This window comes from Serinus canaria, chromosome 2 (genome assembly GCF_022539315.1).
Source record: "Serinus canaria isolate serCan28SL12 chromosome 2, serCan2020, whole genome shotgun sequence".
In the NCBI taxonomy this organism is placed as follows: domain Eukaryota; kingdom Metazoa; phylum Chordata; class Aves; order Passeriformes; family Fringillidae; genus Serinus; species Serinus canaria.
Genome location: NC_066315.1, coordinates 78389206 through 78402402, shown reverse-complemented (window position 1 = coordinate 78402402; position 13197 = coordinate 78389206). Strand labels below are relative to the sequence as shown.

Genomic DNA, 13197 nt, shown 5'->3' with positions numbered 1-13197 from the left:
GCTTTTCAGACATAAATGCCCCAAATAAATTAGATTCCTGTGTTCCAGCCTACCAAAAGACTACCTTTATTGGCATGATCTGAAAATTCTCAGCAACCTGGGCTGCTGAGAAGCCTGGTGTTACAGCTTTGAAGAGCAGCTCTTGGAAAAAAAATTTAGAGCAGTCCACACCTGTCCTGCCCACATGGAACAGTCTTGGACTAAGCTATCCTTACAGCTGTGCCCTGGCTTACTCTCAGAAGACTGTAGAACAGAACAAAGTGGAAAACTGGCTACTGTGAAAGATGTATTAAAGGAATAAAAGCCCCAGTCTACAGAGGGAGTAAACCAAACAAGGAAAGACCACAGAATGGCCACATTTTACACTACAGTTATTTCACTACAGCAAACTGATTGACTCCTGACCATAACAAAAAAGCAAAGGACAAAGTAAAGCAAACTAGAATGACATATTTTCCTGTACAGCCACTGACTCATATGTGATCTCAAACATCTGTCCACAAAGTCCACACATTGAAACCTTTTGATTTATTTCAATATTTACAGGCACCATAATTATGATACAGCACTAATAAAGTTACACAAAAAAGTAAGCTAACTCAGGCTCAGTAAAAGCAGGAAAGACTTCATTTGGTAGAAAAGAAAGCTATCTGAGAAAGAAGGAAGGAAAAGAACACAGCATATTTATATTCTCAAAAGATCTCCTTGTTGCTCAAGTCATACTTCTCTTAAAAAAAAAAAAAAAGAAAGAAAACTGCTTAGTAATACTAATAAGCCAAGGGGCACTCACAGCGAGCCCAACATTTGTAGGGATGGAAATGTAGCGCATCTCACTTTTTCTCATGATCATAGCACAAAACCATGCTCCCATTACTCCTGTTACAGTCACCCCACTTTGTTGCTTTTTTCCATCAGCTTTGATTTTAGCATAATTCTTTCACATGTCCACTGTCACCTTTTCTTTCATCTTGTCTGCTCATTTCCCCAGTAATCACACATTTACATTGCTATTACCCAGTAATTTAGCACAATTAAAGAGTTAATTTTTCTCTCAATAAACACTTCCCTAATTTTCATCATTTTCTCATAAAGGTTCAAGTTAGACTAAACCAAGGTATAAAATCTAATGTGTACCTGGAATTTGGTGATCATTCCTTCCAATCCCTCTATCTTAGATTCCTGTAGAACTGAGTAGGTTCTCATAGTATTGAAAACATCTATTATCTTTACCAGACGACGATGAAAAGCTTCAAATTTTCCAAATATATACATCTCACTAAAATCAAATTGTCTTTCAGCTGGATTTTGTTCCAAATTTTTTTTTATCTTGTGGAAGCAATTTTGATACTCCTTAAAACAGAGAATTTAAAAGAATGTCAAGCGCATAACAAAGGCACCCTTTTTAGCTAGAACAAAATTTACACAGATAGGTATTATCCTCACCTGACTGCAAGTAGAAGTTTCATCAATAAACAATCAAGAACACTATAAAGAGAGTAACAGAATTTGCCTCTGAAAACTAACCCATCAATGCCATTACAAGATTACACACTTCATCAAATGACCGAACTACACGTGTATGTATTTGTACATATCCTTAGCTAGCGTGAAATTCTGTTCCCTCCATGTAATAGCAGGTTTGATGTGTTTACTGAATAACCAAGATGACAACCCAGTTTCCAGAGACTGAAAATGTTTGCATGCTGAGCAGTTTTACTGAATCAAGGTTCAAAAATCACTTTCAAGAACAAATAACTTCCTGAAGTTTTAATGCTGCTCCATAGCAGCGTCCACTTTTCATTCTGAATTCATAACAAGGCACAAACCTTACTCCAAACTTGCTAAATTCTTCCCAAAGTCAAAGCACATAGTCAACAGATTTGCTTGAAAGGGTTTGTTTCAATAGTGGCTCTCTTTATTGTAAAATGTTCATTCTTTTTATAACATTTATATATATACAACCTCACTTGGAGATATCAATACAAGGGGTCCAGGATTTCCTGACCCCACTCGGAGATATCAATATAAAGGGTCTAGATTTTGCTATGTTGTTCATGATTCATATTTTAAGTTTTAATCTATTGAATTTATGAAAGTTGCTGGAACTAATAAGACTCAAATGAATACCTAATTTTCCTACATATTTTCATGCAGCAACAGAACAATTTGATAGAAGAAGACAAGTTTAGCGCTTATTGCTGATGGTAAGATGTCATACAAATTGACGTGAATTTATGCTAGAACTACACAAGGTTTTTTCCTTCAGGAGGTATTAGGATAAAGCTCTAGTCATGCCAGCACATATTGGGAATGAAAAAAAAATCATGCAGAAAGCCTGTATGAAGCTCCCAATATGTACAGGGATATTATAAAAGAGAGAATCAGGCTCTTCTTCACAGTAACACATGGACAGAAAGCCAAGAAGCAAAAGGCATAAATTGAAATGGATGAGGTTCTGACTGCATATAAGGAGAGAATCTTTCATCCCAAGGACAGTCAAACAGCGAAAGAGGATGCCCAAAAAGGCTGTGCAATCTCTCCATCCTTGGAGAACTTTAAGACACAACTGGATAAAGGATTGGGAAATCAAGTTTGGTCTCATGCTGCCCCTGCTTTGGCTTTGAACAGCAGGTTGAACTAGATACCTGCTGAGGACCCTTCCAAGCCGAATTATCCTATAATACTATGCTTTAAGGGGAAAAAAAGAACAAAGAAAAATAAAATTTAAAAAAATCACAGAAGTGTATTAAAAAAAACAAAGGCTATCTTCCTAACAAGTCAAGGTCAACTGAACAGCTGGATTCTTCTCAGTTCACTAAATTGCTCTTTCTAACTGTATAGCTTGTCCACACATCTTTGGAATATTTTCAGTTCAGTAACTCTCCTTGTTTTAATTTTTATTTCATAACTCTCCACATCAAGTAAGAAGAGACTCCCTAGAGAAACACAGGCACGAAAATCCAAGCAATTCTCTTATAAGAATAGTTAAGATAGACTAAGCATCAAAATTCTGTTTCCAGAACATCAACGACAACAGACTAAATTCCTTGTTAGCTCTAACATAAACATTCCAGTTCCAGTGGATATTTTTCAGTTAACTCATTTTTCTTCACTATAACAGTGCTTTCTCACATAAAATTTTCCTGTTCCTGCCCTCCTAAATATCACCTTATAATCTGTTTTCTATATGTTCTTCCCACCTACCTGCTTAAGTCTAATAGCTGCTTGTAGCTTTTCCAGAACTCTCTCCTGTGGTTGATTCCAGATGGTGGCTGTGCCTCTGTTTGCTATGTAAGATTTACATGCTGTGATCATCTGATTGGTCACCTAAAAGCAGTTTTAACTTTGTGAAAAAAACAGCATTTCAAGACAAAGCAGGTCTTGCCAGTCTCTCTCCCGTACCTCTGACTCCACTGACCTAAAGCCTGACAAATAGCAATACCAAATACCAGCCACATTGATGGATTGTCTTCCATGCAACATTCAGCCTCCAGAACGTGACATAACAAAAATGTTGTTGGTTAACTATGCTCCTCCTAAACCTACACATCTTGTACCAACCTTGAAATAGCATTGAAGGCTATGAAGTCATAAGACTTTGTCTTGTTTGAAAGCAAAGATAAAATCAAGAGCCCATGACAGTATAAATAGTAAAGAATAGGTTGTCCTTCCAATCTATTTCCTTCTTTATGCAAACATGTGGAGGTTTAAGGGCAATATGAATTTAAAGTATTTAGTTCTACAAAAAAAACCAAAATTCATAACAGGCAAAACTTGTAACAAAAAATTCCTCTCTGTACATCAGAGATGAGATTTAAGTCTGAAAATGTTCCTGTAACTCTAAATTACAGGCAGTAAAATAAGTCCTAAATTTGAAGTAGTTTATCACTATTTCTAATTCTTAAATGTTCAAAAAGCAGCATTACAGCATTAAAGTGACTGAAGTGCTGCCTCCTCAATTGCTTGGTTCCTTTGTGTTTTCTCTTGCACGCAAGCAATGACACAGAAAACAATCTGGGAATATTTCTTTTCCTGCTGAGAACCAACCTTCACAAACAGCGAGGAGATCTTTTCGGAAGTGTTATAATACTGAGAGATGCTCTGAATCATTTTAATTGCATTTATGAGTCCTGGAATAGTATCTAGCATGGACACCTGCAAAGAAACACACAGTTTGAACTCTGCTCAGTACCTCTATTACCCCCCGTTATCATAACCCCTAATTAGTGAATGCAGGAGGATTATGAACATGGTCTTTGGAATGGTTCTGTCCCTATCTACCTAGGCCACTCCTGAAGAGCTGCCCGTCCTACAAAATTCCCCAAGCTCTACAATTTAATTTTGGGGGAAATTTTCACTGGAGTCTTGGCTGGAAAAATCAAGATCAGCAAGTGAGATTTGGTAGAAGTAAAGGCCTCTTCAAAAGAACTTTTTTTCACAAAAAAAAATGTTTATATGCTCAGTTGCTAAACCTGATGTAAGCTTGCATGTAAAGGTAACCCCTTCACCAAGCTTTTACTCTGTTTTTATGGGCATCATAACCAAATAACCTTTCAACAGAGAAACTCAAATAGCAGACTGCAAGCACTGAAAGGACACACTGTTCAAATATCACTCAGTAAACAGAAACAAACATGGTTGCCCAGAGCACTCTTTGGAAACAATTTGGTTTTGGGAGAAGTTTCAGAGGAGAGAGAAGAAGCTAGGACAGGTCAAAGTTTTGAGTCTTCATGGCTACCAGTCAGGTTTCTTTGACTAGCAAGATACACACAGTCAGTTTCAAAACCAGTTTTAATAAAAGCATTATTTGCCACCTATTTTAGCGGATAATGGGACAGGAAGACTCATCCAGTCCTGTACTTTAGGGTGGCTGGTTTTGTTTATTGCATGTTGTGCTTGCATCATCCTACGCATTCTCATACTAGAGCATGAGAAGGTGATTTATAATTTTGTCTTAATATTTACATAATCCTATTTATCTTTTCCCAAACCAAGAAGCTGAAAATTGCCCTATTAATGTTAGTCTAACCATTACTTGGCCACCAACACAAAGCAAAAGATCAAACTTTGTCTTTAGCATAGCATTAGGTTTACTTTTCTTTATTTTTCATCTTAAGGAATTCACTTTCTCCCACAGCACAGAATCCAGTCTGTTCATCAGACCTTAAGCTTTACAGATACTATGGTGTGAAAATAACAAGCACTTTATTTTGTAGCCAGAAATTCCCATTAATCCACTTTTACCACAACTGCACAAAATCTCAGAGTGGAGTTGCATATGTAAAATTTCTTGTTTTATTTCCAAACCCATCCTACAGAATATATTCATGTTGCTTGTCTCAATACGTTTATGTTGAGAATTTAAAAGTTCTGCTTACAGGATCACTATTGTATAATGGGTCATAATATTTTTCCAGAGAATACAGATACTTCACGTTATCTCTGGCTTCATTTGCTGCGTCTGTGATGCGAATATCCAATGCTCGCCACTTCTAAGAACAGAAAGTTGAAAAGAAACCAAATAAAAGTATGCATTTCAGAAAAAAATGTTATGAGATCATTTTGGTTTGCCATTAGCTTCTAAACACATTTGAAAGCACAGATCTTTTACTTCAGAATTATACTTGTTCACCCAAGATGGGGTCCTTGTCTTTTTTCAGTAACTTGACTGTAATCAGACAGTTGGTTTAGACCACTGAGCTAAATAGTCAGTGGTAGTGTGCAGTCAAGCTGCTGTAAAATATATGAGTTATGGATGTATAATTATGTATTTGTTCCCCAGCTCATTTTGATGAGACAAGATTTTTTGTTTTATTTACTTATTTTCTGTTGGTGATGAGATTTTAAATTTATGTCAATGCAAGAAGTTATGATTCCACAAACAATTTTGACAAGAACTATAACAACAGGGGGAGATTCATTTTTTTGTCATTAAATATCCAGTTCATTAGTTCAATATTCTGATTCAATAATCAACTTTTCAAATATTTTAAATTATTTATTTCTGCTGAGCCGTGTGGATGAAGTACATTATCAGCCTTTATACTGAGGGGATTCCCAGTCTTTTTCAATAAATTGAACTAGATTTAAACTTTATCTACTCAAGCTAAGGAAAAGAGAAAGAAAATAAAAGCCAGAAATGTTTCAATGTTTTCCCCACCAGCATTGTTACATACATTATCAAAATGAGCTAGGGTATAAAGAGTATTTCTAGTATTTATATCTGTCATAATTTAAAATAAAAACCTTCAGCAGTTTGGATTTAGCAGCAGTGAGTACTCCAAGCACTGCCTTCACATCTGGGCTCTTCAGCTGCTCCATAAGGTAGTGGAATTTTGATAATTTCTTTTTCCAATAATCAAGCTCTGCTCGTGGTCCAAGGTCGTCTGCTTCTTTTCTCAACTGGTCATTTTCTGCAAGAACCTTTTATCATAAAGTAATGTGAGTGATGCTCATATATTTTATCTGCAGATGTACCATGGATTGATTCGTCTTTTAACAAGTGGTATTAACCTCGCCTGATAAATTACTTAACTTAGCCTCCACCTCATATAAGAAACTTGATTTTGCTTGGTCCTTTCATTTCCAAGTAAAAGAGATTCTGTTCCTTCTGTTCCAAGAGCACTGTTACAGACAGAATCATTTTCTGCAAATAACCTGTAAAGCATATTTCAAAGTACAAATGTGACCACTGAGAACAGTGTTCACTCAATTACTGAGTTCTTTTTGTTTTCATTAAATCCACTGGGAACTACTAACTGTTTTGCAGTTTAATAACGGGTAATTATCAAAGACAGGGGAATAAGCTTCCCAAACTGTGTATCCCATATTAACAAGCAGATGGAAAAAGCTCTCTATAATATTTCCATTGAGAAGTAAAAGCACAAAAAATATACCAACAATACTTAAAAAAAAAGAGATTGAACTCATCCAAATTTATAGAAAGGCAGCTGTAACACCAACAGAATTAAACTCATCTGCCAAGATGCAGATGTTATATTTCACATTTGTCCCATGTATCACCTGTTCAATCTGTTTGGTCCATTCTCTCATGCAGACTTCTATTTTTTCAAGAGCCTCTAAGCTGTCAGCAACCATCAAGTAATCTGAAGGTCCTCTTAAAGTTTTAAGGTCAAATGTTTCACATTTTTTCAGGCTGACCTAAAATATAAGTTTAAAAAAAATTAAATGCTGAATGTTCATGAAAAAAATCTAGGAACTTTAACTCATTGTCCTACTTGGGGTATCTCACTTCTTATTCTATATTAAGCTGGCTTGAGCCAGAAGTGGAAAATTCTAGAATTCAGAATCTGAAGAATTCACCAACCAGTCAGCTGTGCTCTCAAGCCCTTTCCTTCACAAAAGCTGAGTAGAAACTAACAACAGTTTGTCATACATTAATTATTCAACATTTAAGAGCGACCAGAGTCATTGGAGAGTCAAGAGGTTAATAGCTCTAAAGAACTGACCCCAGAATAAACAAGTACAGAAGCACCTACAGAACTATTAAAACCACAGATCAAAGTATAATGAGTTACTGATGACAATAAACAGAAGTGTTGGGTTTTTCTCCAATTTAAAAGAAGCAAATTTATGAGTAATCTACCACAGCAGCTAATTCTAAAGGTCCAGAGCCAGAGATATTCTGCAGCTAGCTCACTTTCTATTTCCCACATGAACATACTACCTTTTCCAAGAGACTTTGCTGAGTTCCTGACAGGACACTAACAAATGCTTCAAGGGCACAAAGGAAGTCCTGCTTAACATTGGGAACTTGCCGAGGTTCAACCCAGACACGGTCCGTAGTCTGTAAGGCTGGAATGAATATTTCTGATATCAACTGCTCAACACTTTTTAATAAGCCATCTCGACCTATATCCATCATATTAAAATTTACTTCCTGTAAAAGAGATACAATACAAGGAATCTTCCACCAGTAAAAACTTCATTATATACAATTTACATATGTACTCTCAAAAGTAAAATATTTTTTGTTTTTCAAATTAATTTGCTAGATTTTTTTTTTTAATTTAACACCTTAGTATTTAGGTATTGACTAATTACTCTGTCTTTATGGATTGTCTTAAATTTCCTTCTCAATATTGTTTTTTCATGTCAATGATATAGATTAAGTTGCTGCCACAAGATAATATCTTTCTTTCCATCACCCTCCCTTTTTTTCCTATTTCATTTAACCCATCTGTGTCCTTTTACTCATTCCTCCATGTCAAGAGCTGCCAAGTTATATGCTGAGAGCAAACACCTCATAGTAAAAACAAATTTTAAACAAGATTATGTAGGGAGATGAGCAGTCACTGACTTACTTGATAGATATTCTCAGTTGTGACTGGTTTAGAAAAACTAGATCTAATGAAGAAAATGCATACACCAGTTAAAGCAACTTCTTTTCCCTCTGTCACAAAAACTTTCCGTTTCTTCTTCTTGGTCAAATGAGAGTTCATTCCTATTCCTGGAAGGCCAAAGTACTCTACAGATTCAAACAAATAAACAATTAAGACCCATTGATCATTTATTCAAAGAAAAGTTTTCCACACAAATAATTCAGTCATTATTTATGTCTCTCTGAGTCCCAGTCTCCTGGAGTCATCTCATGGAACCATCCACAGAAAGTATGCATCATTCAGAGTCTTCATGGCACAGTAAGAAATATTTCATCTAGTTTCTTGCATCAAGAGCCTTTCATTTCTATTCATTCATTTGTTTTTTCTGTTCTTTCTAAATAATGGTTTTAGCTCAAGGTCCTTTAATAGCCTCTATCATGCAGTTGTAGATAATGTTCTCTTGCTTGAAAAAGAAAAATTAAAAATCAGAAAATGTAGTGATGTATTTTACCTCAGAGAAGCTATTATCAACCTTCCTTAAAAATATGTAAACATAAGGAAAAAATAAAAGAAAGAGGATGTTTCTGAAAATAAGGAGAAAGAGGCCATAGCAGATTCTTTGGGGCAAAAGCAAACAAACAAAAACCAATAAGGGAGCTACAAGGGACTTCCTTGTCCTTTCTGCTTCCCACAACATGAATATACTGCTCCCATGTTCAGGCTGCTGGCAAGACCTGTAAAGGGTCACTAAAAGGAAGCAGTGTTTTGGGGGGTAAAATATTTCTCATATGTTTTTGGCCACAATACCTCATTCCACCTTGTTACTAGCTTTTCAGTATTACCTCAGAGTAAAGTTGCATGCATACACATCTCAGTGAGGCACTATTACAATAAGAAGATGAAAAAAGAAGTTGTTGCTACCAGCAGTTAAAGGACAACATCCAAAAAGTGATAGACCCTTCTGCACATTTTTTTTCTTTCAGGTACATGACCATCTGCACCAGGGATCCCTATTTTGGATCAGGTGGCCACCATAAGTTTCCTCCCCATCCTGTTAGCATCATCTTTCTCTCTCCCTTTTTCCACCACAGCTCTGAATAAGTCTCATTTTCATATACCTCAGAATTACACCAAGGGCTCTGTCCCAGCAAAAGACCTGACTCTGTAAATGTTATTAATTTGATGTATTGCCTGCTAATAAACTTGTGCTATCTTTATACTGCAGTAATATTTCTGTTTTGCATGGTTCTTGGCAGTGAGGGGGCCACAGAGGTGCTTCTGTGAGAAGCTGCTGGAAGCTTCCACCATGTCTGGCAGAGCCAATTCCTGATGGAGATGCTGCTGGCCAAGGCTGGGCCAGTTAGAGATGGTGGCAATGCCTCTGTGATAACATATTTGAGAGAAAAGCAAAACAAAGTTTGGGGCACAGTTCTATATCCAGCCAGTGAAAAGAAGGAGGTGAGAACATGGGGAGGTGCCCCTGCTGGAGTGGGTGGATGCCTGGAGGAGGCTGTGATCCAGTAAGGTGGAGAGAGGGATCACTTGCTTCCAGGCTGGAGCAGCCTGTCCTTGGAGGACTGCTCCCTGTGGAAGAGACACTCACACCACAGCAGTTTTGGGAGGACTGTGTGCCTGTGGGAGGGACTCAAGTTGCAGCAGTTTTGGAAGGAGTGCTGCTCATGAGATTGGAACCGTATTGGAGAAATTCACTGAGAACTGTCTCCAATGGGAGAGACCCCATGGTGCAGCAGGGGAAGGACTCCTCTCCCTGAGATGTGAAAAGTAAACCTTGGGTGATGAACAGACCAAAACCCCACGTCCTGTCTTCCTGCACTGTCAGTGGGAAGGAGGGAGGGGTTGGGGGAAGAAAAGGTATTTTTAAGGGCTTATTTTACTTCTCATTATCCTGCTCTGATTTAGCTGGTCATAAATTCACTTTGTACATTTAAGTCAAACCTGTTTTGCCCTTGGACTGTTTTCTCCCAGTCCTTATCTCAATTCATGAAACCTTCAATAATTTCTCTCTCCTCTGTCCAGCTGTAGCAGGGGAAGGTAAGTGAGCAGCTTTTGTGGGTGCCTGGCATCCAGCCAGGGTCAAAGTGCCACAAGTAATTACAGAGGAAAGACCAGCAAAAGGCATCAGAGTTTTCCCACAATCTGTGGAGGTGAAGTAGGTAGTAAAACCTGCAGTCTCTTTGGAAAAGATGTACTCTTACTGAAACGGGTACTAGAAGTTTTTAAAATTCCCATGAATAGTGATCTTCAAAAAACACTGCAAGAAATCAAACTTTTAAATGACACCTTAAGACTCTGAAGTAGACCTTCCTGAACTCAGAGATACAGTCTCCTGCTCTGCAGAAACACAGAATTCCTTGTACACTCCCTTCATAGGATCATCTTCTGCCTTCACACAAAGGTTGGTTGATCCACATCAGGGTCAGAAAACCACCTTGTGTATGAGGTGGCCATAGCAAGTGCCCTTGCCAAGAAGGTCTATGTAATGCCATAAAAATTACTGCCACCAGTTAGTAGCTACCACCACGACTGAGATTTTTGCTTTGACAGTCTGTGAACTACAGCCCTAAACAATCAACACGGATAATTCTTTTACAAACTTTGCTCCACCTACAAAGGGAAAATGTACAGCAGAAGTTTTACTGTCTGACAGTATTACAAGTGGATGCACTCACAGCTGTGGGCAAAGTCAGTCTCCAGCCCACTCACTTAATCCCCTCTGTCTTCTCCATCACTACCTTTTGTTTCTCAACTTTTTTTTCCCTCCTGTGCATGATGTTCTAGGGACTTTTGGTTATTCACCCAATGCACGCCTTGCTGTGAATTCATTTGGGTTTGGCTTACGTGGTTTTTTTCTACTGTTTTCCATATTATCTATTTAGCACCAAACCCCAAAAGGTTACCAAAATCATACCATACTGTAGTGTGATCTGATTGGTTTGTTGGTGGGCATGGGCAACACTCATTACATTCCTAGGCTTTGACCCTTGCCTCACACTCTCTTTGTCATACTTTCACCACTTCATCTCAGGCATGCTAAAACTTACTCCTCGGATTTCTAAATTAGTGGTTGGGTTTGTGTTTTCATTTAACTGTATTTCTATGTGCATTGAAACTTTTTTTATTAAAGTTGCTTGTATCATATTAAATAGTCTTTTCATCCCTTTTAGGTATATACAGATATACTGAAGAAAATGGATACGTACATATATACTGAAAATGCATGATTTTTAAATCCATATTTGTACATCCATCTAGATATATGTTTACCTGTGTATAAACACATTTATACTGCTAAGCATAGATATGTTTACAGGGCTGTTCATGTACATCCAGGGTAGCCAAGTGGCGTGAGCTCCCACCAGCCGGTCACAGGTTCTGAGAGGTCACAGAGCACCTGGCTGGTCCCAACAGCAGCAGCACTGGAGGCTATGGGAGAGGAGCCATGGGCAAAAGGAGGATGTTCTTGTCACAGGGGTCCTGAGCTACCTCCAGGGTGAGGGAGAAGGAGGTTTCCCCAGAAGTGTGGAACATGGGGGCACTCAGTAAAGGGGTACGTGCAGAAGGGACTTCTGGGGTAACACCCTTCTACCCATAATGTGAGCCTCATGAAGGATTTGTCATGAAACAGGACCATCTAGATGGATGGTCATGTGCCAAGAAATGTGGATGGCTTCTAGGGCCTGCGGGTGGCATGACTGAAGAGGAGAGGAAAGGCATCTATCACTTCTCATCTTGTGTGAAAGTCACCTTTTAATAATCAAAAACAAATTGCCACTGGCAAGAGCTGCTGAGCTCACAAGGAAGTACTTTGCTGCTTCATAGCAGCAACATGCAGAAGTGCACTAATAAGCTTTGGTAATTTCATCAATCATTTCATGAGCAGAGATCGATGTCTTGGTGTGACCGAACTTGTCTTGCTTTAAGTCCCAGTTTATAAGAACTTGACTATTTTCTTTTTCCTTGCCCATTTGCTTGGCACAACTGTAACACAAGATGCTTTACCTGTATCCATTACTTCCACATCTTGGTAGTAGAACATCAAATGACGCAGACCTCCAGGGGCCAGGAACCTGTTCATGCGCTCTATCTGTTTGAAATCATGTTGAGATCATAATGTGTCATTCATTTGGTTGATATCACAGCAACAGAGGAAGACTTTGCTTATTTACGTATTTATAAGCATCAAGACAATTTCACAGTTCTTCATCAATTCAAGGCTGCCATCAAGCATCACTGAAGCATGTATTGGTAGTGCAGTCCACAAATCTCATGTATAGGCCATACAGGCTGAGGAAGAAATTGAGTTGCTTTGTGCTAATATGCTGATCCATGTCTCAGCACTTGAAAGTCTGGCCCCACCCACTGTTTTTCTAGATCTGAGTCACTCTTCTATATGTAGTCCCTAACTACATAGCTATCTTTAGCAGAAAAGGCTCCTTCAAGTTCATCTTCAGAAACATTAGGTGGTACCATTTATGCTTCCTAGTGCAGAAAAAGGCTAAAAGAAGCTGGAAGAAAGCCATAATTATCCCTCTTCCATTAATAACAAGCCTCAGTTACACCAAGATAATGAACTGCTATTCCAGAAAATCTTGGCTAAGCCCTCCAAGATAAGGTCAAAACAACTATTTCTCTTCTCTCTTTCCAAGCATAGAAACTGCCAATATTTTCCTCATCTGACAGCTATTCTCAGGCACTATAGTTTGCCAGGAAACCCTTTCAGAGATAGAATGCACAGAGGCTGAAACAAATTCTGCTTTTTAATGTGCGTGACAGTGTTCTGCACTGCTCATTTGCTATCTCATGAACTCACAGAAATGTTGGAAGGGACCTCTGG

At 38.1% G+C, this 13197-nt stretch overlaps 1 protein-coding gene across 2 annotated transcripts in view; it reads right to left on the bottom strand.

The window, feature by feature from the left end:
* The window catches only part of DNAH5 (dynein axonemal heavy chain 5), a 114995-nt gene that overhangs the window by 96165 nt on the left and 5633 nt on the right, over positions 1 to 13197 (bottom strand). Inside the window, exons 3-11 of one of the 2 annotated variants that reach the window (XM_050970871.1) lie at positions 12358 to 12447; positions 8325 to 8486; positions 7688 to 7900; positions 7024 to 7161; positions 6247 to 6423; positions 5379 to 5492; positions 4048 to 4155; positions 3205 to 3327; positions 1135 to 1350 (exon numbers count right to left, since the gene is read on the bottom strand). In XM_050970871.1, coding sequence (XP_050826828.1) covers positions 1135 to 1350; positions 3205 to 3327; positions 4048 to 4155; positions 5379 to 5492; positions 6247 to 6423; positions 7024 to 7161; positions 7688 to 7900; positions 8325 to 8486; positions 12358 to 12447 — 1341 coding nt within the window. Of the gene's footprint in view, positions 1 to 1134; positions 1351 to 3204; positions 3328 to 4047; positions 4156 to 5378; positions 5493 to 6246; positions 6424 to 7023; positions 7162 to 7687; positions 7901 to 8324; positions 8489 to 12357; positions 12448 to 13197 lie in introns of both variants that reach the window. The other variant, XM_050970872.1, reaches the window with a different exon arrangement.